This window comes from Callorhinchus milii, unplaced genomic scaffold, assembly GCF_018977255.1.
Source record: "Callorhinchus milii isolate IMCB2004 unplaced genomic scaffold, IMCB_Cmil_1.0 Scaffold1, whole genome shotgun sequence".
NCBI lineage: Eukaryota > Metazoa > Chordata > Chondrichthyes > Chimaeriformes > Callorhinchidae > Callorhinchus > Callorhinchus milii.
The window spans coordinates 65516262-65543502 of NW_024704742.1; the positions used below are offsets into that span (position 1 = coordinate 65516262).

General features: G+C 41.1%; 1 protein-coding gene across 1 annotated transcript in view; it reads left to right on the forward strand.

Annotated features, from left to right (window-relative positions):
- The first annotated feature begins 1475 nt into the window (after positions 1-1475).
- poln (polymerase (DNA directed) nu) overlaps positions 1476-27241 on the forward strand; it is a 103890-nt gene continuing 78124 nt past the window's right edge. The window contains exons 1-12 of the mRNA XM_042342212.1: positions 1476-2050; positions 3019-3221; positions 4984-5096; positions 7891-8048; positions 10474-10542; positions 13156-13216; positions 13393-13457; positions 14791-14874; positions 15657-15749; positions 17458-17514; positions 18833-18886; positions 19817-19882. Of these exons, the coding sequence (XP_042198146.1) occupies positions 1529-2050; positions 3019-3221; positions 4984-5096; positions 7891-8048; positions 10474-10542; positions 13156-13216; positions 13393-13457; positions 14791-14874; positions 15657-15749; positions 17458-17514; positions 18833-18886; positions 19817-19882 (1545 nt within the window). The 5' untranslated portion in view covers positions 1476-1528. The remainder of the gene's footprint in view (positions 2051-3018; positions 3222-4983; positions 5097-7890; positions 8049-10473; positions 10543-13155; positions 13217-13392; positions 13458-14790; positions 14875-15656; positions 15750-17457; positions 17515-18832; positions 18887-19816; positions 19883-27241) is intronic.

A 27241-nucleotide genomic window follows, 5' to 3' on the forward strand; every position in this document is an offset into this window, starting at 1 on the left:
CTATGGGGAGAGAGCAGGGGAGTGGGATTGAATTGGATAGCTCTTTTCAAAGATCCAGGACACACGTGGGGCCGAATGGCCTCCTTCTGTGCTATATTATTCTATGATTCGAAGAGCAGTACAGACAGAGGCTGGTTTGATTTTTTTTCTCAACTCAATTTTTATGAGTCTGAAAAACTGGATTTGAACTCGAAAGAAGAAAAAATTATCCATAAAAGATTGGAAGTTCTGTTAAAGATGATAGGAAGGAATTGCAGTTCCTGTAGACAGCCACTCAATGGTATGAAAGGTGTATTATTCCTAAGGCTTCTTTGCTAGTTGAAAATGACTGAATAAAAATATTCAAGAAGGTTTGAGGTCTCATGATGTTCTTTTGGTTAGTTTCAGGAAACAGAGCTGCTCAGGTTCCGCAGAAAGCTGTCTTCCAGATAAAGAATGCCCTTGTGTCCAAAACACAGGTAAATCGTCAAGATGGGTCTATAATGCAATATTCAAAATAATGATGTGCAAGTAGAGACTTATGATTGCAAAGTATTTGAATGAAATATCCCTGGCAACGCAGTGGGCTGATTACCAGACTTGAGGCAACAATGATTTGGGTATGAATCCAGATAGATCCACTCATCTTATCAAATAAATTTAAAAAAACTTAGGTTTATAATACTTATTTATAATGTAATACATCAGCGTATTTTATAATCTCATTGACTTTTTACAGGATGATAGTACTACACTTTTTTTTAATGAGTGATGAGTGAAACAACAGTGGAGAAACATTTGTCAGCTGTGATATTAATCCAATATAATTTATACTTATATATAGCACCTTTCATGTCGGGAGGATGTCCCAAAGCGCTTGATAATTCTGTCTGGGCACCGGAGCTGAGGCTGGGAGCTGAGGAAGCGGAAAGATGACTGAGGTGCAATCAAAGAGACATGTTTTGAGAAGTACCTTGAAAGAGGGGAGGTAGAGAGCAAATCAGAGGGTCCCAGGGAATGAGTTATAGAGATTGGTGCCAAGTGGCTGAAAGCCTGCTGGCTGTTTTGGGGATATGGGGTGGATAGAGCGGGGGATGTGGAGTAGGCCAGTGTCAGCTGAGTGAAGGGAATGGCTGGGTTGGTAAGCATAAAGGAGGTTGCAGCAACAGGATTTGAGTCACCATGGAGGGATTTCATTGCAAAAAAGCATTTGACTCTGAGTACAAGCGACACTGAGGCGAATGTTATTTAAAACATTTTTTTTTTGACATTCCTCATCCACTTTGCCACCTTTCATATGATATATGTTCTAATTAAAATTAAAGTTAAGCCTTGGGATGGCCTTCCGACGTGAAAGGTGTAATATAAATGTAATTTTGTTGTTGTTAAGGAAGAAATTTCACAGAGTTTGTGCAGTTGGACTTTTCTGTTGCATACTTATTATTGTACAAAAGAGCCAATTGCAAACTTTAAAAAAAAATCATCTTTTTAGGAGAATGATTCTTATCCATGGTTGGCTAGCAATTCTACCCAATACACTGCAGACAGTATGGTGCCCGGTGGTAAGGAGGCCTCAAAAACAAACACCTCATTTTGGGTAAGACACGGCACAAAGGATTGTACTTCGCTTTGTTGGGATGAATCTGGTTCTGTGCAGAACGATCAGCATCTAGAGCAGCAGTCCAACATGGCTGTTCCACACCCGCTTTCCGTAGCCCAACCTAAAAAATTATTAACATCAGACGAACGTTTGAATTCACTCCAGGACAAGAATGCTAAGTGTCTCAAAAGAAAGCTGGGAGTGCGGGGACAACACGGAGCAAGGCCGAGCAAGGCAGCCTCCCTGAAACTCCCCGCAGATGATAGTACATGCAAGAACGATGGTTGTCAGGATGACTCTGGCGCAGAAAGAATGGATTCCGGAAAGTTAAGAGCAAGGGCGCAGATCTGTGATGTCTGTACTCTAGACACTAAACAAAGGTCTAAAGTGCTGGAGGAGGTAGAGCGTGCATCTTTTATAATTCTAACTATGGTATATCAAGATGGATCGTCTCAACTTACTGCAGTAAAGGTGGGTGCAAATGTTGAGTTGTAGTTTTGCATAGATTTCTTAAAAGCATATATTTACATATTGAAATAAGGGGGAGGGGTGCTTGAATACCATTTCTATTAAGAGTAGAATTTGTTTTGAACATTTGGTAGAAAAATCTAACAGAAGGTGTTCACAATTATCAGGGGTTTGATAGAGTAAATAAGGAGAAACTGTTTCTACTGGCAGGTGGGTTGGTAAACAGAGGACACAGAATTAAGATAATTGGCAAAAGAACCAGAGGAGAGATGAGGAGAAATGTTTTTATGCAGCAAGTTATTACGATCTGGAATGCACTGCCTGAAAGGGTGATGGAAGCAGATTCAACAATAACTTTCAAAAGGGACCTGAATTTGAAAATGAAAAATGTGCAAGGCTATGGGGAAAGAGTGGGGAAGTGGGACTAATTTGATAGCTCTTTCAAAGAGGCACAGGCGCGAAGTGCCGAATGGCCTCCCTCTGTGCTGCAAGATTCGCTGAACTTGCATGGCTAGTTATTTTGTATTCTGTTTTGTACATGTAAATTCTGCATCCCAGGCCTTTGCTGTCCTAAATATTCGTCAGTTTCCAACCACAAGACTAATTTGCTTGTAAGAACAACCAAATTATGAAAGCTAATATAGATTTTTCCCCTTCCCCCAATCTAATGAAGGTTACCTAATATATTTAGGTAGAATTACTCACCTAGTTTGTGTGACCAATGACCAGAAAAAAAAAAATTTGGTCAGTCAATCCACTACTGTTTGTGGGACGCTGCTATGCGCAATTGGCTACTGCGTTTCACCCACAAAATATACAGTCAATTCAGTTTACAGTATATTCAGTGAAGCGCTTTGAGATGTCTTGAAAATGTGTTACGGTGCTATATCAAATGCGAGGATTATGATTCTATTCTAAGGTAATAAATATACCCTTAAGTTTATAACTTTATTATGATGCGTCTTCCACAGGAATCCATCTCTTCAGTGGTTAGTAGTATCCTTGCGCTGCTAATGAATCAGTCAGGTGGCTCATCCTCTCTCACATATTCTGAAGGCACAGCTTCAGATGATGCCCTCCTTGAACCACACCAAGGTGGCAAGTACTTTCACCTAAAACTGGAACAAAGTCCAACCTGGTTGAAACAAGATCCCAATGACAGGGAGTTTGTCAGGTGAGAGCTGGAATGCATTTATGGTGCAAACAATTCATGTTTGTGTTCTCAACTATGAAATAGTTTATATTTAGGTTTTATCTGGAGCTTTAGAATTAAAATGATCTTGGAAGTAATTTGCCTTTATCCAAGTGACATTTCCTTTATCCAATTGACATGAAACGTCCAACCTGCTACAGCAAGTTTAAAATTAGTTGCTGTTTCTGGGTAAAAGTCAAATGAATCCCTTTTTGCACCAAAGTCGGCACGTTTTATAAAAAGGATATAATTTAAACTTTTCTTACTATCTTGAAGATTGGAAGGTGTTTAAAAGGTTGCATATTAACTTTATGTATTTATTTTTATATAGTTTTACTTTGGATTGTTTTCACTTTGCCAGAATGTACCATAGGCCTATTTTGAGAGCTGTTAATACTGAATCCAGATTCAGCAACTTATTTTAATTCCCAATCGCAGTATTTCATTTTCTTTTAAAATTTAAGGCAGCGCAGAATTTGGAAAATTCTCATGTTCAGTCTTAATTTGGAAACCAGATCTTTTTAAGAAGTACTGAAACTCAACAGAATTTTCCACTATTCTGTGCAATCTTGTACTTCAAAACAAAATGTTGTGATAGGCTAAGACTAGGTGGATTCCTTTGGATGATGTTCTGTTATGTTAGGTTATATTCATGGTCTGATCAAACATTCCCTTTGCCTATTTTAGTCTTGGAAATAGGTTTTAAGGTGTGATTCAGTGACTGCCCCAAAGGGATCAAAGGGAAGCAAAGGGATCAAAGTTGTATGTATGTGTGTGTGTTGATGGGGTGGTATAGCTGTTGCTGACTGGAGCATTGCAAAGAACAGTCCTCTGATGTAATGTTTATGATCAGTTATGTTTGTGGAAATTGAATATTGAATTTTTCACTCATTTGTTATTTTGATTTCTAGAGAAAGACTGTACAATTATCCTGCGGTGCACATTATAAAATCCCTGTAATGTTTCAATAAATGATGCTGAAGAATGAGCTTTCTTATACATTTTGCCCCGTTTTAAGCAATTTATTTTCTAAAAATTGTCCAGATATTGGTCTTTTGAAGGCATTACTTGCACTGAATCACACTTGAAACATGGAGATGGTTGTTGCATTGTCTTAAGAAAAGAGCTCTATTTGTGTTCAACTGTAGATTGAGCTATACTTAAGGCTTAGCAACTGAATATGTGGAATATTTCTCTCGCTCACTGAACTATCTCTTCCATATGAGGTGTTTCATAACATTCTTTTCTGTAGAGGTGTCAGATGCTTCTTGTGCATCAGTTGTTTTGAAATTTGTGGATTTGCATAGTTACTGGTGGTCGGAAACTCTCCCCTCCCCACCCCATGGGTTTGATTTGAAGGCTTGGAAGCAATTTTATATTTTATCGCTGCTTCATAAGGTACCAATATAATTCGGTCAGTGACCTTTTATATAGTATGTTCAAATGCTGTTCTCCGCAATTACGATAGCTCTCAACACCCAGTTCAGGGGGAGGGGAGAACTCCAGGAGGGGGAGGGAATATTCTGAATGGGAATAAAAAATGTCAGCTTTTCATAATATGTTTAACATGATAATTACTATGTAATATCGCACATTTCACCCGAATAGCTTGCATGGCAGAATTATTCTTTCTTTGCAATAGCTTCCAAACCAAATGGCATTTGAAATATTAATATAAACTGCTCCTCGTATTCATTAATTGCTCAGCAACTGGAAGGTGTTGATGTCTGATTTTCTGGTTCAGAGTTCTGCTGCTTCATATCCTGAGTCGCAAAGGTTGCATTGTTTGCTTCAAAGCCAAGGATCTGCTGCGGACTGTACTTCACTACTGCACAGACAGCGTTAGCTTGAAGCAAGGTATAATCAATCATTATGTAACCTCATTAATTACTTATATTGCATTAATCTAAGCACCGGCTTTAGAGCTAACTGGAGAGCTTTCTCGGATAGGAGGAACTAAGACAAGAAGAATCATCTGCTGATGCCCAGATGGATAGATAAGATGTTGGCATAAAGTGAAGTACTGCGAAAAGTGTGAATTCTCCCTGACCCCATTTCATGATTTTTCAGTTCAGGCTAAGAGCTGGAGCAAATCACGAGCATTCCTTGCGTCATAATACTTTGGTAAGGTTTAAACATACCATCCAGAACTCAGTCCGTATCCTCTCCCACACCAGGCTTCACTAGCCTATCAATCCCATCCTCATTCGCTCAGGTCTACTGTTGGAACTGTCACTTTCTCTGCAACATTATCTGCAACACTGAATTCCAACAGTTGAAATGTATTTATGCACAAGAAAGGATGATCAAGCATTCTGCATGCATTACAAAAAGATTAACATAATCTTCATTTGTTCTGCATAGATACTGTAAGTTTTCTCACTGACCCCTCTTCTGCTCTCACCCTCCTCCACAACACCCTCTCCTCCACACTTGACACTCTTGCCCCCATCACCCCCTGTACTGTCTCCTACTCTCGCTCCTCCCCCTGTTTCACCACCCACCTCCGCTCACTGAAGAGCCAGGTGTGGGCCGCTGAATGCACCTGGGTCAAATCTGGCCTAACAGTCCACTGACAAATCTGGCTGGACCTCCTCAAAATCTACCGCTCCATTCTAGCTTTGGCCAAATCGTCCTTCTACTCCAGGATAATCCTGGAGGCGAAGAACAACCACATCCCGACTCCTCCGTCCCCCCCGCCACCCCGCGCAGGTCATCTCCTCCAACCTTCACTGCGAGGAGATGCTGGGTTTCCTTGAATCCCAAATCAAGGGAATTCGCTCCGTGGTCACTTACCCTCCAACATCCACCCACCCCCCACCCGTTCCCTCCCACACTCCGACTCCTACCCATCCTCCCCTACACACTTTCGTACCCGTTTCCCCACCCTCTGTCACTGAACTCATCCTATCCCTGAAACCCACCACCTGCTCCCTTGACCCCATCCCCACTCCACTCCTTATCTCCCAGCTCCACCTCCTTGCCCCACATATCACAGACATCGTCAACCTGTCCCTCTCCTCTGGCTCTGTTCCCATTCCCTTAAAAACTGCCACCATCACTCCCACCTTGAAAAAACCCTCCCTTGATGCGTCGCAGCTATCAAGCTACCGGCCCATCTCCAACCTCCCCTTCCTGTCCAAGGTCCTGGAACGAGTTGTCGCCTCCCAACTGCGCTCTTTCCTCTCCAACCATTCATTATTCGAACCCCTTCAGTCGGGTTTCCGTGCTGCCCATAGCACAGAAACTGCCCTGGTCAAGGTCACCAATGACATCCTGACCATCTGTGACCAGGGCTCCCTCTGCCTCCTCGTCCTCCTCGACCTATCGGCAGCATTCGATACGGTCGACCACGCTATCCTCCTCCACCGCTTGTCCTCCCACCTAAACCTTCAAGGCCCTGTCCTTGAGTGGTTTAGGTCGTACCTCTCCCACCGTCTTCACTTTGTCTCCACGAATGGTTTTTCCTCCGGCCCCCGCACTGTCTTGTGCGGTGTCCCTCAAGGCTCTGTCCTCGGTCCCCTCCTCTTCACCCTCTATATGCTCCCCCTTGGTGACATCATCCGCAGACATGGGGTTAACTTCCACATGTATGCGGATGACACCCAACTCTACCTTTCCTCCTCTACCCTCAACTCCACGACCACCGATGTCCTGACAGCCTGCCTGTCCGACATCGAGTCCTGGACGAGAGACAACTTTCTTCAGCTCAACGTGCGCAAAACCGAGGCCCTCCTGATTGGCTCACGTCAGCGCCTCCGCACCTCAGGCGCTGACACCATCAGCATCCAAGGCTGCACTCTCCACCTCTCAAAGCCAGTCAGGAACCTCGGCGTTTTGTTCGACCCTGAGCTGTCCTTTCTCCCTCATATCCGCACCACAACTGGCACCGCCTTCCATCACCTCCGGAATATCGCCAGACTACGTACGGTACTGCCTCACCCCTCACGCTGCTGAAACTCTGGTCCACGCCTTTATTACCTCAAGGCTGGACTATGGGAACTCTCTCCTCGCCGGCCTTCCCGCCACCTCCCTCCACAAGCTGCAGGTCATTCAGAACTCTGCAGCTCGTGTACTGTCCCGCACCAGGACCACATCACTCCCACCCTCGCTCGCCTCCACTGGCTCCCCATCCCCCAGAGGATCGAATTCAAGATCCTCATCCTCACCTACAAGGCCATTCACGGCCTTGCTCCCTCCTACCTCTCCGACCTACTATCCCCCTACCTACCTGCCCGTACCCTCCGTTCCTCTGGCTCCTGTCTGCTCCACATCCCCCGCCCCAACCGCCCTACCATCGGTGGTCGGGCCTTCAGCCTCTCAGCCCCGAGGCTCTGGAACTCTATTCCCAGTGCCTTCGCTTTGCCTCCTCCCTTTCCTCCTTCAAGGCCGATCTCAAGACCTTTCTTTTTGACCGTACCTTCAGCTCCTCTCTCAACTCTCTACCCCCTCCTCGCTCCCTCCCTTCCCTCCCCTCACCCTGACCATTTCCCCCAATGCTCGGGTCCTGACCCAACTGTACAGCGCCTTGGGACGTCCTCCCGACGTGAAAGGCGCTCTATAAATGGAATCTTGTTGTTGTTGTTGTTGTTGTTTTAAGGGGCTGAATAAAATTTCACCGAAAGGTCTTAGATACATGTATTTATTGTAGCCAGTGAATGGGAAATACTAGACCCAAGGATTGCAGCCTGGCTTCTGGACCCCAATGACACAGCTTCCTGCTTCGAGACTCTGATTCCTAAATACTGTGGGAGATCTTCATTATTGGAGACGACTGGTTCGACAGCTGATTCGTTTGGACACCCGAAGGTCAGTCTTCATGCTGCTGACTTTGTTTGGTAAACAGTTACAATTCTTATAAACTCTCATCTCATTTGTTTTTTCATTAACTCTAATGTTTAGCTATACACAGAAGAATGTGCACTTATTACTTTTTTCAGTTTTTCTTGAGTCACACTGCAGTTTAAAATACATTATTTTCGTGGTGTACAATCATTCATGATGCAGTGTGATCTTAAACAAAATCTTGTGCTCATTAAGGATGGATTTGTAAAGGGCAGGACATGCTTAACTAATTTAATCGACTGAGAAAATCACAGTGTGTATAGTTAAAGGCAATTTAGTTGATGTTTATATGGATTTTCAGAAGTCTCTTTTGATATAAGAACATTATGAGAAAGTTAAAGCACATGGCAGTAAAGGGAAATTTGTGGCATGGTTAATGGAATGATCTCAAGAGGGAAAGCAGAATGTAGGGTAAATAGCTGTTTCTTGGATAGGCTGAGCGTAGGCAGTTGTTTCACTACATCCAGGGAAATGTTCAGGCACCTCTATTGGTTTTCCTGCACAGCCGGCTATGTCAAAAACAATGATACCAAAATCGAGTCTTCTGCAGCACCAATCCACCGTCCAATATTAAAAGGAGTTCCATGTAGAGACTCACTAAAGTAAACTGAAGTTACAGATTGATGGGGAAATGATGGGCAAGTTTTCTTACTCCACATGCCTCTGTTTACCTAGCAGTAAGTAGGAACCTGGTTGTTAGTGGATTGGCGGATCGCTTTTCGGGAGTACTAATCCCTTTAAAAAATAAATTGGTTATTTCAATCCGCGACTGTTTGTGGGACACTGCTGTGCGCGATTGGCTGGCGGGTTTCACCCACAAAATATACAGTCAATTCACTTTACAATATATTCTGTGAAGCACTTTGATTCGTCTCGAAGATGTGATAAGGTGCTATATCAAATGCAAGGATTATTATTATTATTATTATCAGACAAAATAGAAACATTCAGCACATATGAACATTTCATTTAGAAAGGGGATAAAGAGAACCATTTCTAAATCTTTGTGTGCTATCAAATTAGATGTATTACCAAACTGTGAGGAAAGATACAGGAAACTACTGGCAGACAGACTCCTCAGTGGAGTGGGCAGATTGGTCGCAAAGCGGATTAATGTTGAGAAATGAAAAATAGTTCAGGTTGGAAAAAATAACAAGGAAATATACCCTAAATTGTATATCAACAATGTTGAGAAACAAGAGGGATCTAGGGCTGGTTGCAGATGTTGAAGTAATACAATTAATACACAGATCTTTCAAGGTGAGAGCGAAGGTTGAAAAGGCCATAAAAAAGCAATTGGATTGTGGGTTTTTTATATATAGCAGCATTGATACCAAAGCAAGAAAGTGATGTTTAAGATAGTCAGTGTCACATTGATTATGCTGTAATTGGCAATGATGGATCCAGTTCCTTTATAGAAAGGACATCAAAGCCCTGGAAAGGGCCCAGAATAGATTTGTAGAGTTAATACTAAGAATGAGGGGTTATAGTTATGAGGATTGGCTCCAAAAATTAGATTTTTCATTACAATAGAAAAAAGTGAAACTCAAGCTTGCCACTGGAATAGTTAAAGGTGGGGGTGTGTGGGGGGACTAAAATAAACTATTTAGGTTATTCATGCTATTTAGGTTATTAAAGTGGAGTCCTGTAGCTCAGTGGTTAGAGCACTCGCTTTGCAAGCGAGAGACCCGAGTTCAATTCCAGTCAGGGCGAAACCTTGGGCAAGTTTCCTTACTGCACACAGAGCCTAATAATAATCCCTCCAAAACCAAAAACAATAATAAATCGGTCATTTTCAATCTACGACTGTTTGTGGGACATTGCTGTGCGCAATTGGCTGCCGCGTTCGCCCACAAATATACAGTCAATTCACTTTACAGTATATTCTGTGAAGCGCTTTGGGACGTCCTCCCGACGTGAAAAGCGCTATATCAAATGCAAGGATTATTATTATTATTATTATTAAATCATGATATGCAAGTGGCTATTGAGACTGAAATCATAACATCACTTAAAAGGGAATTGAAGAGGAAGAATATAAGAAGTGTGGTGAAAAGGCGGGGATTAATAGTAGAATAACCAATGTTAGTACATGAGCAAGTACCAGTTAGGCTCAGTGAAAGGCCTCTTCCTATGCTGTAATTTCTATAGCATGCCCCAGGGATGTGTTAAACTTGGTTCACTAAACCTTAGCAGGGACCAGGGCCACACCATAGGGATTCCTGGCATCTTTTCAGACTTTGCCAACTTAATAATTAATACAATGAATCTGGTGTGCGAATATTGGAAAATTGACTCTGAGAAAAACTGAAGAAGCTAGATTATAAAAGAACTAGATTTTTTTTAAAAAAAGTTACTGACCTTATTGTAAGTTGATACTTTCTTCAAGCTTTCCTTCAGGTCTCATACTGCAACCAAGAAGATGGGGAAAGCCATCTGCACCAACGTCTTTCCCAAAGTAAGTGTACATAGTATAGATGTAGCGACTGTTAAATCAGACTTATGCACTCACACAGGATGACTCTGAATTTGCATATTGTGTCCTCAATCCAGTGTATCTGAAGCAACAATAGCAACAAAAATATACATTTATATTGGGCCATTCATGCCAGGGGGACATCACAAAGTGCCTCACACAACTGACCTGAAACCTCAGATGGAAGGGGAAGGGGGAAAAGTGATCAAAAATGCGGTTGAAAAGGTTTTAAGGCAGGCTTTAAAGGTGGAATACAGAAGAAGAGTATGTAAAATTAATAATTGGTTGGAACTCTTATCAGTTAACAACAACAACAAGATTACATTTGTATAGCTTCTTTCACGTCGGCAGGACGTCCCAAGGCGCTGGACAGAGTACAGTATTTCAGACCCGAGCTGGGATGGAGGGGTGAGGGGAGGGGAAGGGGGGTTGCCGATGGCATGGCCGAAGAGGAGGGTTTTGAGGCGAGACTTGAAGGAGGCTAAGGAGGGGGCGAGGCGGAGTGACTGGGGGATGGAATTCCAGAGGTTGGGGGCAGAGTGGCAGAAGGCTCTCCTGCCAATGGTGGGGCGGGTGGGTCGGGGGACATGGAGCAGGTCAGAGCCAGCAGAGTGGAGGGAACGGGCGTAGGGTGGAGCGAGGCCATGGAGGGCTTTGTAGGCGAGGACCAGGATCTTGAACTGGATCCTCTGAAGGATAGGGAGCCAGTGGAGTCGGGCGAGAGTGGGGGAGATGGGGTCACGGAGTTTGGTGCGGGAGAGGACACGGGCTGCAGAGTTCTGGATTATCTGCAGCTGTGGATGTTACGAAACAAACTTAAAAATAACAAATCAAAGTAAGAACAATTAATACTTTTGCTCTGTGAATTGATTATAAAGAGCGAGATGGATGTACGGTGGGCAGTGCAACAAGAGCAGCTGCACAATGGGCCAAATGGCCTTCTGTGCAAAAAGGGCTTTGGTTCTGTTGCGCCTCACTTATCCAGCAGGGGGCGACATAGTCCATAATCGCACAAGTAGAGCATTATGTTTTGCAAAGTATGGTTAGTTACTCAACAACAACAACAACAATTTGCACTTACACCATACCTTTCACGTAGGGAGAGCATTTTACAAAGATAGAATGGGAGTCTGAGCTGGGAGGGAGACCAGGTGGTAGCGGAGATGCAGTCAAAACCATTGGTCAAAGATAAAGCAGAGAAGCAAGAGGTCGAAGTAAAGGGCAGGGGATAAGGGGCTGGAAGCTCACCCACTGATGATGAAGTGGAGCACGGGGCGGACGCGAAACAAGTCAGAGTTGGAGAAGTCGAAAGAGTGGCAGAGAGTGGCCAAATTCTTTAAAACGATTTTCGTACAGTTCTTTCTGTTCTTTGCAGAAAAGGAAGCAATGTTGCCTTTGCTTAAATAAACATTTTATTCATTTGATTTTCAAATGTACTTAAGTTGCAGGATCTGTGCGCTGGTCTTCACAACCTTCACCACCTCATGATGAATCTTCGTGCCAGATTACAGGCAAGCTTTGCATCATTTAAATCTATCAGAGAACATCACTTATGTTTCGTATAACCATAGCAATAATTAATGAATAATTAATCAGAAAGAGCCGCATAATGGAGGTCGCATTAGAAAATTAATTAGTACATAAGTGTCATAAATACAACCTTCCCTTCGCTCATACAATAAAGGGAGCTGAAAACAGCACCTACAGTCTGATCATTATTGTTGTATTTGGTTAACTCTTGTACAGATATCATCTATGAGGTTTTATTACATTGATTTAATTATTAGCATGCTGGAATTGTTTGGAAGCAACACTGCTCAGCAGCAGCACATCTGGATGTAATAGTTCTTGTGTTCTATACTTATGCATAAACTACGTAACACTATGGGGATGATGCTCTGTGGCTGGTACATTCAGTGCACTTTGACAATGTACATGATTAGCTCAGTGGTTAGAGCACTCGCTTTGCAAGTGAGAGACCTGGGTTCAATTCCAGGCAGAGGGCGAAACCTTGGGCAAGTTTCCTTACTCCACACAGAGCCTAATAATAATCCCTCCAAAAAACAAAAACAATAATAAATTGGTGATTTTTAATCCACGACTGTTTGTGGGACACTGCTGTGCGCACTTGGCTGCCGCGTTTTGCCCACAAATATACGGTCAATTCACTTTACAGTCTATTCTGTGAAGCGCTTTGAGATGTCGAGAAGACGTGAAAAGCGCTATATCAAATGCCAGGATTATTATTATATTATTATATTTCCTATTTTAGCTGCGCTGAAACTCCAACTCATGGAACATCACCCTATTTGCTACAATCTGCTATTGTGCTAGATAAATGCAAGCTGTTATGATGTATAAGGTGTTAACACATGGAATATGATATTTTGTTTGGTGGTAATTCTCACATTGACTGATGATGTGGCCAAAAGCAGTGAATAGTTATTAATAGCCAGTTGAGGAAGGAGGTCACGCATAACTATTGACTATTTCTATCCACATATTTGGGTAACAATATGACACCTAGCACATGTGCATTTCCCCCCGCCCCACATCAATTTGTAATCATCAACCTTATATTTTTCTATTCTACAGAGCCAATCTCTGTGGAAATTATTCTGCACTATGGAGCTCCGACTGATCCCTGTTTTGGCAGGTAAGGAACTACAAATGTTAGTATCATATTCTCTGGTTATGGCAGAGATCTCTTCAAGTTCCTCAATCATGAAAAAAAAAGTGTCAAATGTGTGTTACATTTGTTCTTGTTACTTTTGTCTCCTGACACTTCAAATTTGAATAAGACTTGGTTCATATTTGTGTTTTTGTTTGCAGTGATGGAAAATTGCAGAATACATGTTAATAAAGATGGACTGAAGAGAACATCTAAACTTCTAGAGGTATATATTCTCACTGACTCATTTGATGCAGTCTGCAAACTAATATGCAATATTGTTAAACATGACTTGAAGCACTAATTGAGACATTTGGTATGAATACTATTGGGGTGTTTTGCTCTCTTATTATTCAATTATTTTTTAGCAAAAAAGAGCACATCATGATTTCCATCCATGATAATGGAAAGCCTAATTTCCTGCCCTCTCCTTTTCAAGCCCATCAGATTTTTTTAATAACAAATTTAGTGTGTCAGATATTTTTCTATTCTTTTCCCCATCAGCTCCTGATCTTCAAACCCCTTATGCTGGTTGCCCTCTGATACACTATCAAGTGACCATTGTTCATGGGTGAGACTTGGCAGTAAATGTTGGTAGGCAACAACAACAAATTATATTTGTATGGCATGTTTCATGTCAGAGGATGTCCCAAAGCACTAGGCCATTTGATTGTACAGGCCGTCATAACCGAGCCTAGCTCCAACATGCTCATGACTAGAAGAGGGTGCTGAAGAGGGATCCAGTTAATTAAACCCACTGTTTTACCCTCATAAACCCTGGGAGAGTTGGTGCAAATTTAGCTTCCCCAAGCAGGCCCAGCTGATACAAGCAAACTCAATGTGGACCACGATGTGAACCACTGCACCATCAGGGCTATCGCCTCAGATTCCCTATTAAAAGACTGCCTCAACAAATTATCTGACTGTAAGTGCAGAAATCAATCCTGCGACATATCCTTCATCAGCTGGGAAATTACAATTAGCCCGGTTACAAAGATTGCAAATTAGACCCCATTATTTTTGAAACTTTACATTTTTAATAATAATCATTACAATTGATACAGCAGCTAAGGCATCTAATTATCTCAAAGTGCTTCACAAATGTCAAGTATAGTAACTGTGTATTTGTAGATAAACAATGCAGCCAATTTGTGTGCAAGATCCCACAAACATGAAGTGAATGACTATTTACCTGGAGGATTTTTGATCTGAACAGCAGGAGAAAATCCCTTCTCTTTTTGAATAGTGCTTTGGACGTGTTCCTAATGTGAAAGATGCTATATAAATGCATATCTTGTTGAATAGTGTCATAGGATCTTTAATAGTTCTGAAGAGGAAGACAGGGTCTTGATTTAACGTCTCATCTGGAAAAACGCATCTCCGATAATGCAGTGCTTTCCCAGTATTGCACTCGAATATCAGCCTGGGTGATGTGAAGGTGCAGTTCGTTCCTAGCAGCTTTAATTAATTAGTGAATCAGTTTGAAGAATGAGCAGCATTTCAACGACTTACTGGCGAGACAAAGCAATGATTGTATTTATTATGTTGCAAACCTGCAGGTACGACAGAAGCAGCTAGAACAGGAAGCACATCGGGTTGCTGGCGAACAGTTCTGCTTGGCCAGCAGCAATCAACTACGACAGGTGACGTTTATATTTTTGTCAAAAGCTTTATTTGTATAACAATCAGAAAAAGACATTCACCTAACTCTGACTCTTATATCCAAATGATACTCAAGGACCTGTAGAATTATAGACATTTGCAGCACAGAAGGAGACTATTCGATCCATTGTCTCTGTGCTGTCTCTCTGAAAGAGTTCTTTGTTATAGATCCCAACCACCAGACCACTATTTATTATTTATTTCCACATCGTCAGCCCATTCGTTTGATTGAGTCATTAATTATCTGACACAATTCAGGTGGATTTTCAAAAATCAGAATAATGTGGTGGGCAGCTTTGGGCTGAACCATTATGACTGATCAGACAGATACAAATAATTATAAGTTCAACTTTAGTCATCTATTATATTATATTTGAGCCCTGCAGACGTTACTTGCACCTAACTCTTATTTTTATTAAGAATTTATTTGCACAAATGCGCAAATTTATAATCAAAACCTCCAGTTTTGACAGAAACTAATGTCAAGACAATAGAGTTGGAAATTGTGGTTTCGAAGGGGAAAATAGCACTGTGACTGACCTCTTGCACAAAAAATGCCTTCACCATGTATGTCACGCTGACACGGCAGAGACTGTCTTGGGTTGGACTATCCAAGGCCTCATGAAATGGTGTGAAGTACAGGGGTTTCCTGCAGGAGTTGCTCTTTACACCTGGTGGCACTTTTGCTTCGCGCCACGTTCTGCTACCATTTTCCTATTCCAGCGCTCTTTCAACCCCATTGTTGTCTTCTGATTTGCGGTAGATCCTGTTTGACAAACTGAGGTTGCACCTGCTTTGTGAGAAGAACCTTCCAAAAACAGACCTGCGGCAACACCAGTCAACATCGGAGGTGGTGGTGAGTCTGACTTCATATCAATGGTTCAACACACATGACTTCATGTTTCACCCTGATCTGCCCCACCACTTTATAGTATATATTTATTAAGTGCTCCAGGACAGTACCCCGTGTTGTTATATAACTTGTGTAGCATTTTGCAAGGATTATTCTTACTATTAGATTCTTTGTTCTCCTGAAAATTATTCCCTTGCAATATTACAATACAGTAGTATCATCACAAAGGATCTTATGTCGTCTTGCGAATGCCAGACTAAAATGTTAGAAATCCACTTCTACTGAGTCAAAACATTAACTTTGGATAGTCTAGGTTTGAAGAAGCGGGTCGATTGCTGAGTTATTTATTAAGGCCAAAGAGAATGTGGATTTCAGCCCTCCTCAATAGGTCAATGCTGGGAAAGCAATGTTAAAACAGAGAACTTAGAGCCTGATGTCAGGCCTAAAATTTAGAAAGTAAAAAGCACTCAACTCTGTGTCAAAACATGTCAGAACTAGGACTTCGAAAGAAACAAAAACCTCTGGAAAGCAGTTAGTAATTATTAAACATGTCTCATTTAGCCCCCGCAAATATCACATTTACCGTATTAATGTGATTGTAGTGTAATTTCTAGAACATAACTTGCAATCATGGTTAACAGGCCAAAGTCTAGTCATTCTGTTTGTTTTGTTTTAATATTAGTTTTTATGCTATTTTATCATCCTTAACATCCTGAGTTTTAATGTTATTTTGGTTTGTACTTTAGAAGAGATTTGCAGTTTCCAATGATTGACAGGCTGTTTGATCTGCCACTGTGGAGATAATTCTCTGGAAGAGCTCTAATGGTTTCGAATGGTTTAATTCATACATTAACACTTATATTGAAATACAAATCCACTGTAGTATCTCTTCCTGTCAATCTGCCTAGCTAGGTAGCAGAGTTTCACAGTGCTATTACAACATTTTGATTACATTTATCCAAAATACCTCATTTTCAAGGAACATTAATAGGACATTAACATCTAAAAAGGTGCCAAGAATAGCTTTCTCTCCAAGAAATCCCCTGCACCATCATGCAGAGTTATGAGAATTCGGGTCCAAGCCAAAGTCTCAGGACTCCTGGTGATGATGTACAAGAGATTGCCTGGAGAAAACGCAGAAACATCACATCATCGTTCCTGGTAGCCACTCAACGTAATGCCATGAGAGTGTTGTTTAGACATCATGGTCTCTTTAAACAAACTTGTGTTTACAATGTTCATTGGACATTAAAGGTCCCATGGCACTATTCAGAAGTGAAGAAAGTTTCTCCAGGTGTGCTCGCCAACAATTCCCCAAATAAATTGGGTCATTCACTTCATGGTTGTTTGTGGGACAGTACTGCAAAATTGTCTGTCCCCCACAAAACACACAGTCAATGCACTTTATAATATATATCCTGTGCAACACTTTGGGATGTCCTAATGTGAAAGACGCTATATTAACTGTAAGGATTATTATCATTATTAACTCCTTACCCCGACCTTCATATTAGATGTCCTCCCAATGTGAATAATAATAATAATTCTTGCATTTAAGATGGTATATCACAATGATGTGATATAGCACCTTATCACATCTTCGAGACATCTCAAAGCGCTTCACAGAATATATTGTGAAGTGGATTGACTGTATAATTTGTGGGCAAAACATAAAAGGTGCTATATAAAATGCATTGTTGTTATTCTCCAGCTAATGCAGTTACAGGACTTGCATCCACTGCCTAAAATCATCTTAGAGTACAGACAGGTAAGCAAACCCAGCATGAAATTGTGATGCAGTGATTGATTCGAATATAATTATCTTTGTCCATCAGCCCCAGTTCATTCACCTGGAAAAGAGCTAGAATGCCAGAGGGCCAAAAATTCCCATGGCCTTAGTCTTAAAACATAAAATTTTAAAAAAAATTGAGTCAGCCGGGAACTGATCACCGTGCTTAAGGCCACAGGTTTGAGTCCTCAATAGATGGATGGTAGGTAACAGGAACTCCCTGTGAGCTTCCGGTTGGCAACACAGCTCAGCATGAAATGTGTGAGAACATTGCCACCATCTTCCTGTGCTCATCGCAGACACAAAGACATCTTACAGCACGTGAAGCCATCCCCAGAGTGCTCAACAACAGATCATTGTAGGCCAGAGACCACCACACCCACATCCCCCACCCCCGCTGCTGCTTCCCACAAATCCAATATTTGCAAAATTGTAACATCCTACATCTTCCATTGTCTTGCAGTTGGGAAAATAAATAAATCATTTGATTTCTCTATTCCTTCTGCAATAGCATTTCTGGTTTGCTGACATGACTGAGCTGTGCTGTGAACGCATGTGGTGCACAGTATGCCACTTGGCTCAGTTGCTGGAAAGCAAGGAAACTTTCTGGGAATGTATGCCATGTGTGGGAAGCCAATCAGTCAAGACTCAATGCTTCAGAAAATTTGGAAAATTCTTATATTCAATCCTAAATTTGAAGTCTTGTCTTTTTAAGGTCTAGGAAAACTAGTTCCCAAATTCAGAACTATGAGAAATTGTGTATCACTAACATATATGTCCTGCTCATTATCACTTTGAACGGAGGAAGGGGAAGGCCACTACTCTGCAATGTTCCTAACCTCTTGAACTCACTCTCTGAATCCCGCTGCCTCAACCCACTCCATCTGGCTTTAAAAAGTTACATCTACAACTGTGTTGATGGTCAACGACTTCTTCCTTCTTTCCCCCCACCCTCTCCCTGCTTAGTGAATGGTACCGTTTCTTTAAAATATTTTGAGATGTTATCTTACATGAAAGGTGCTGTATAATGCAAATGGTTGTTGTGACTGAGGAGATTTTCAGGCCTGCACAACTAAGGTTTGAGTCTGATATGGAAACAGGTACAGAAGAGGGATGATTCTCCAAAGATGCGGTTTAACGTAGGCCATTTGGTAAATGTAAAATGAGCTTTGTAGCCTGACATCCTATTAATAAGTGTATAAATTCAGTCCAACAATTTATTAATGTTTCAGAAAGGTATAGAACAAAAATAATGTTGCATTGCAACTGGTTCCAGGTTTCTGTTTTCCTTTTGTAGATACATAAGATAAAGTCAACATACATAGATGGACTCCTCTCATGCACAAAAAAGGTGAGCTGGGGGGAGGAAGCGAAAATCTGGTTTGTTCCATGCAACAACTTTGACAATTATAATAGGGAAATCTCACTGGAGCCTGACATCGTCAATACTTCCGCATATAATGCTGAACAGAATTTCAGCTCTCAGGAATTAAACCACATGGCTTGATAGCCCTGATGACCTGTTCTTGTGCTGTAATGTTCTATGATGGAGTCCTGTAGCTCAGTGGTTAGAGCACTCGCTTTGCAAGTGAGAGACCCGAGTTCAATTCCAGGCAGAGGGCGAAACCTTGGGCAAGTTTCCTTACTCCACACGCCCAATAATAATCCCTCCAAAAAAACAAAACAATAATAAATTAGTCATTTTCAATCCATGACTGTTTGTGGGACATTGCTGTGCGCAATTGGCTGCCGCGTTCGCACACAAATATACAGTCAATTCACTTTACAGTGTGTTCTATGAAGTGCTTTGGGACGTCCTCCCGACGTGAAAAGCGCTATATCAAATGCAAGGATTATTATTATGATCTATGCGATGAAACTTTGGTGACAATATATCAGTGCTCCAATGTGCTACACCCAGAATGTCACACAGTACGTTTTGGATTCTCACCCATATTCCCTCTACACATACCAAGCAAAATTTATGATCCCACTACAGCCTACTGGGATAACATAGCGAGTGGAGGACAGGCACAGGAGAATGGGGCTGTACAAACACAAGATTTCTGCACTCGTGACGACAGGTTTCCGATAATCAGAAAGCAGTTTAATTTATGATATTAGCAAAACAGCTAATTGTGAATCACAAACACTGGTGAAAGCCAGTGAGGAAAGCACACACACACATATCCCAAAATAGTTTTGCATTTTATTATATGGTTAGTGTCTTGATTTCTTGACAGCGTTTCAGAGAAATATATCTACAGTGTTTTCATTGCAGAATTTTGTTTCATCTACATGGAATCAGACCGGCACAGTGAGCGGGAGACTTTCAGCCAAACATCCGGTAAGTGACATTCACACTGTGGCATTCTCTTTATGGGTGACGGTTCGCTACCAGCCATTACCAAGCAAGTAATAATAATAATCATCTTTGTATTTGGTACAGCCCCCATAATTTCAAACTGTCTCAAAGCTCTTCACAGGGAATTACTGTTGAGTGGTAGTGGCTGTTTATTTGTAGGCAGGTTTATCATAGAGGGATTTTTTTCATGTGATCGGTAAACATGCACAACTAATCCTTTTAAGGTAAATCATAAATGCTATGGTGAAGAACTGTGTGCTTTCTGGATGAAATGATGACAGTGCCCTGACATTTATTGTTGCCTGACCTCAGTATTTTATTTGGTGGAATTGACACTGACTACACATAACTATATATTGCCTGACAGAAGACAATATACTGGTATTTATTACTCCATAAAACTGAAGAAGATTTAGTGAAGCAATGATGATGAGCGCATATTTATTTACTGTCAATCAGAAATGAGTGCTGACGCAACCCAGATACAGTAAAATCTCATCATTATGAATTACAGTCCACCTGTGGTGCATGTCAGAGTCTGAAATCTTTCATAGTCTGAAGATCACACACAATTTTTAAATTCTTAAATAAGTCTATTCTTTAAAAATGAGTTATGGAAAACTGACGTTGAAATTATAACAATAATAATCCTTGCATTTTATTTAGCGCCTTACCATGTCGTTGAGACATCTCTATGCGCTTCACAGAATATATTGTAAAGTGGATTGACTGTATATTTTGTGGGCGAAATGCGGCAGCCAATTGCGCACAGCAGTATCCCACAAACAGTGGTGAATTGAGTGACCAATTTTTAAAAAAACAATTGAGGGATTATTACCCCTGGAAAGTGATCCGCCAATCGACTAACGGCCGTGCACTGTAGAGAGAGAGAGAAAAAACATATTATGACTGAATTTTAAGAATATTCCAAGCTTCTTCGCAACCTTACATTTAATGACATTGGTTGTAAGGTTAAAACCATGAGGTTTAGTGTATGCACAGTAAATCTTTGTCTGGCAAATGGGGTGCACATCGCTGATCAATAACAACATGCCCTCAGTCATAAAAAGATTGACCTATGCACGCTGGCTGAATTTTTTAAATTACAACTTTAAAAGTATTCATTCAAGTTTAGCTGCCAAAGAAGGTCTCAGGAGAGCAATCCTTTGTGCTGAGTCAGTTTGAAGTCAAGCTAACAGTCGCTGGAGGTCAATACGTCCTCCAGAATATTGCCTGACAAATGTAGTGTTGACCCTTGTAATGGTATTTATAACTAACCCATACAAGGCTAAATATTATTGCCAGAGCTGGTGTTGACCACATCCATGGATTGTTGCAAAAATGCGGTGTTTTACTACTGTCCTGGGTCAGAATATTCAATTCACTAATAAAATGGGGTTAATAATCCTTGCTTTTGATCCTGCACACAATTGTATCTGCTTCTGTGAGGAGCATTGCTGCTGGTACTGAGGTAGCTAGCTTGTAGCTGGCTCAGTATTTATTAAGCTTCAGTATTCGATCTCCCTACTTCTCCCCCCCCCACCTCGACCCCCAGCTCCGGTCTGTAACTCTGTCTGTCCAGTGCCTTGGGATGTCCTCCCAACATGAAAGGCGCTATGCAAATTTAATTTTGTTGTTGTTGTTATTTAGAGAGCCAAGCCATGTCTCATTACATTACTACACACATGCAAACACTTATGCAACTAAAAGCTCAAATAGCAAAATCCTGTTTAATAGCAGTACTATTGTTAAATATCCAAATAATCACATGTCTAGTGATAGTCTGTACAATTTTACGAATGTCCAAGAACATAAGAATTTCTAGGGTAGAAAAGGCCACTGCAATATGAATAAGATAAATAGAACTATAGAAATCTACCAGCAGAGTAGGAGACCATTTAATCCATTGTAATATTGTTGGTATTTGCTCCTCCAATGAAACCATTTGTCCGCATCCCAATTCCTCACTCTTTTCCTGTACCTGCAATACACTTCCTTTGCATGTACTTACTTAAGTGATTCCCTTCTAAATGCCTACCTGAATTGTACTCCAACCACCACCTCTGGCAAATCATTCCATGTTCTAATAATCCTGTGGAAGATAACACTCTTCTTTCAGCGCTTTGGGACGTCCTCCTGACGTGAAAGACGCTCAATAAATGGAATCTTGTTGTTGTTAATCTCTCCTTTCACGGACCCAGTTTTAATCTTATTTTGTTGCCCTCTTGTCCTTGAATCACCAACAGGCAGAAATAGTTTCTCACTATTTATGCACCGCCTCTCAAACCTTTTCATGATCTTTATTTCATATCAGAGAATAAGGTGCTGGATTACCACATGTTCAACCATTTATAAATACCACAGTGAGATTAAAATGATCTTTATTAATAATAATAATTAAAAATAAAAACATAAGTCGCTGGGAACACTTAGCAGGTCAGGCAGCATCTATGGAGTAGAGGAAAGTTAGTTAATGTTTCAGGTTGATGACCTTTCGTCAGAACTCACAGCTTGCATTAATATAGCCCCTTTCACATCAAGTGAAAGTCTTAAAACATTTCACAGAGACAGTTGAGAGCAATGGCAGGGAGGAGAGCAAAGTGAATTTAAGACATGTTCATAGATTCTATTAAGAGAGTTTTAAAATCAAAGAGCGAAGGCTTGGTCACCATTAGTAGGACAGAGAGTGAGAGGAGTGGAGGACATGAGCAGTAAAATATGCCTGGAGGAGATTGTGTACCTGAAGGAGAACATGAGAACATTTGAGGATGAAGGTCTGGGGTATTGGAACTTGGAAAGGATGAGAGCAATTAATGTGTGTAGCAGATTTTTGGAAGTACTGCGGAAAATCGTTTTCCAAATTAAGACAAAAATTACAACTTTTCTAAAATTTTATAGAATCTTAAAGGCTAAAACAGTGAAAAATCGTTTCCAGCAGATTTTAACAACTGCTTAAGTATTTGTGTATCAGTAATATTTATATTCTATACATCAGGCATTGGCGCATCCAATTCATTTTCAGGCACTGAGTTGTTGAGATATTGTGTTATGGGTGTGATGTAATTCAGCTTCACCTCAGTTTTTTTGTAAAGTGAGTGAGTAAATAACCTAACATGAGTACTGCTAGTGTATACTTCTGTTGTGAGGGGAAGGGCAAAGGCATATTGACTATTCTTAGTAACACACGGAGTGTCTTTGGTCCTAATCTTTCTCACTCAGACACAAGACTATATTGCAATTGAGAGTGAGTGGCATATTGAAAATAATTAACTCCACAGATTGCTGCACTCTGTGAAATTATATAAAATTACAGTATATCACAGAACAGTTTTAAGTTTGCCGATTAGAGTGGCCAGTAGAAATTAAATGGACCCATTTATCAGATTGTCCCTGCTAAGAAAAGCCCATTGGAACTGACAGGCTGAATGAATCGGTGCTTCAGAACATTTTGCTTTTTAAAGAAATATCTTCATTATGAATTGGTGTCAGCTGTACTTGGGTGGCTTAATGTCTTTTAACAAGAACAGGGGCCAGGGCCTGTGGGAATAAAGAAATAGGTGCCTGGTGATTGGGAGGTTAGGCAAAGCTCATTCTGACTACAAATTATAGACAAGTGCCTTTCTCGGGCATGGAGCACAACTGATAGGTCACAGGTGGTCTGAGATACAAATCAAAACGAGAGTGAAAAAAAGCTCACATCATAATTGAGGTGGTGAAGGTCACTATTTGTAAAAATGTCAGTATCCTGTAGTACTCTCTGAAGGCTTCCTGCGAGCTAGCAGACATGGCAGGGACTAAAGATAAGGGACTCCATACTATGGGGCAAAAAAGCATAATGCATGGTCACATCTGGGGCTCCTTAGAGCTCTATCCTCAGTCCGCTCCTATTCATCCTATTCTATACAAGTTAATAATAATTATTATACAAATTCCCCCTTGGTGACATCATCCTCAAGCATGGGCTCAATGTACACAGTAATGGAATAACTGTGTATTCGTAGGCAAACACGGGAGCACAATTGTACACACAATGTCCCACAAACAGTCATGAAAAAAATGAACAATTTTACTTGGGGATTGTTGACCATGACACTGGGAGAAACTCCCTTCTCTTTTCGAATAGCCCCACAAGGTCTTTCACCATCCACCTGAATCGGAAGACAGGACCTTGATTTAATGTCCCATCCAAAGTACGACACCTCTGACAAGGCAACCCCTCCACCCAGCACTGCATTTGAATACTAATTTAGGGTCTTGGACCTACAACCTCCTGACTCAGAGGTGAGGGTGCTCTGAACCAAACTGACATACAGCTATTTTTCAGAAGTATTGACAAAACAAATTGTTGGCAATGATTGTATCAACAACAACAACTTGCATTTATATAGCACCCCTCATGCAGGGTAGCGCCCCAGAGCGCTTGACAGTGCGGAGCACAGCGCCGAGCTGGGGGAAGGTGACCATAGGCATGGTCGAATAGGAAGGTCTTCAGGCCCGACCTGAACATGAGGAAGAAAGGGACAAGGTGAAGGGATAGAGGAAGAATGTTGCAGAGTTTCGGGTGGTAGTGGCTGAAACCGTGGCCACCAATGGTGAAATGGAGAGCTACTGTATGATTACAGAGGCATACAATTTGCACTTATATAACATCTTTCATGTCAGGCGGTTGTCCTGAAGAGCTTGACAATTCTGAGTGGGCACCAGCTGAGGGTGGGTCTGAGGATGGTGAAGAGGAAAAGATGACTGGAAGGAGGAGAGAAAATTGCAGCATTGGTGATAATTATCATATCGAAAACTGAAAAATTGAAAAACTGAAACTGTAGTTAATAGTTGTAGTTAATCCCCCAAATAAATTTGATCGTCTGTTTCATGACTATTTGTGTGACATTGCTGTGTGCAATTGTGCTGCTGCATTGGACTACAAATACACAGTTATTCCATTTCACAATAAAACCTGTGAAGTGCTTTGAGACGTCCTTCAGGCATGACAAGGTGCTATACTAAATGCAAGGATTAGTATTGTTATTTTTGTAAACTGACTTTAACATTAGAATTTTACAAGCTTGTCAGAGCTATGTACTAATTTAAACAGACGACACACAGCAGACAGTTTGCTAGTTGAAAACATAAACTTCAAAGCATGTTTTGATGTACTCATGGTAGCATAAAATGAATAGCACTGGCATTTAATTTAGCTCCTTGTCATCTCAAAATAAGTTACATTGCAGTGTGGTAGATTGTTAGGTATACAATTGCTGCAAGTAAACTGCAATATGAATATCCCATTCACAGCAATGAGACGAATAACTAGTCAAGCTTATTTTTCGCTGGATATTTTTTTTCCATGATTCTAAGAGGTGTGGGGATAAGGCAGGGAGGTGGGATTGAATGAACACCTTACTCTAATATCCGGTGCAGGCTTGATGGGCCAAATGGCCTCCTGTGTTGTACATTTCTATGATTCTATGATCTAAAAGAGATATAGTGAGTGAGAAGGATAGTAGCAGGCTGCAAGAGAACATAGACAGGCTGGTGAAATGGGCAGAAACGTGACAGATGGAATTTAATGCAGAGATTTTTGTATGTGGAGAGACCTGGGGATATGAAGTGATACATTTTGGGAGGAGGACTGAGGAGAGGCAATATAAGATAAATGGTACAATTTTAAAGGGGGTGCAGGAACAGATAGACCTCATTCACAAATGTTTGAAGATGTCAGGACAAGTTGACAAAGCTGTCAAGAAAGCATATGAGATCCTTGTTTTTTTTATTAATAGAGGCTCAGAGTATAAAAGCAAGGAAATTATGTTGAACCTTTACAAATGTTTGGTTAGGGCTCATCTGGAGTATTGTGTCCCATTCTGGGCACCACACTTCAGGAAGGATGTCAGGGCCTTAAAGAGGATGCAGAGGAGAATTACAAGAATGATACCAAGAATGATGGACTTCAATTATGTGGCGACACTAGAGAGACTGGGATTATTCTCCTTAGAGCAGAGGAGGTTGAAGGTAGAATTAATAGAGGTGTTCAAAATTATGAGGGGTTTTGATAGAGGAGATAGGGAGAAACTGTTTCCTTTGGCGGGTGGGTCGGTAACCAGAGGATACAGTTTTAAGATAATTGGCAAAATAACAGAGGGGAAAGGAGGAGAATTTTTATTACCCAGAGAGCTGTTACAATCTGGAATGCACTGCCTGAAAGGGTGGTGGAATATATGGAAAGGACTACATAGAAAAGTAGTGGTAGCAGATTGTCTCAGGAAATTGACAAGGGATTTAGGTAGCTATTTGGCAAATAAATGGATTGAGACTGTGAGAGATAGAAAAGTGTATTTATTGGAACCAGCCCAATGGACTGAAGTATATTTTTTCCCAGCCCTATACATGCCCTGCCCTTCTTCAAAATATTGTAATACCGTGGTATCTTAAGCATCTGCTTGAGTCACCACAAGAAGCAGACAGAACATCAGTTTAATGTTTCATGTGAAGGGCGGCACCTGCAACAATGCAGCATTCCCTCAGTTTTGTACTGAAATATCAGCCTAGATGAATAAGTTCCAAGTATGGGACTCAAACCCAACATCTTCTGACACACAGGTGAGAGAGTGCTACCAACTGAAATAAACACCTACAACAAATGCTGCTAATAAGACAAGTGGATGGTTGGCAACGTTCAGCTTAAATTGAGTACATTCTTTCTGCAAAGAAAGTTAATACTGTATTTTTATTGGAATCAGTACAGGTGTTATGTTGTTTCGTAAAAGACTTGTAATAGTTTCTAAGGCTTTCAATTCTGATTTCTGTGAGCCTATCCTGAAGTACTCTCTTGAGATAAACTCAAATTCTTTTCATTATACAGCAGAAAAAAAGCTATTGCCGTTTCAATAAGTAAGTGAAGCATAAACCATGTGATGGGGGCTGTGATGAATAGCATTTTCTTATTAAATAAGTTAGTCTATTTTCTGAGCGTCATAACATTTTATCCCAGTTTAGAGCCAATTTGAGTATAGCAGAGTCAACATGAATGTTCCTTTAGTTATTTTCAGTTTAGTTTAGTTTAGTTATTTAGTTATTTAGTTATTCCAAGTTATTTTCCATTAGCGGATTAATTCATTGGTGAGGGGTAGATTCAATTTGCTGAAATAAGGGGACATTTTCTGATATTACAAAATATTTATGTCGACTGTACAAAAATGTCAAGGGAACCAGAATCTGTTTTCACTCCCCCCCCCCCACCTCTGTGACCTCCTAAACCCCTACCACCATGCCCGCTCCCTCAGCTGAGCGGGCTCCAGCCTGCTTCAGGTCCTGCCCCACCATTGGCAGGCAGGCCTTCATCCA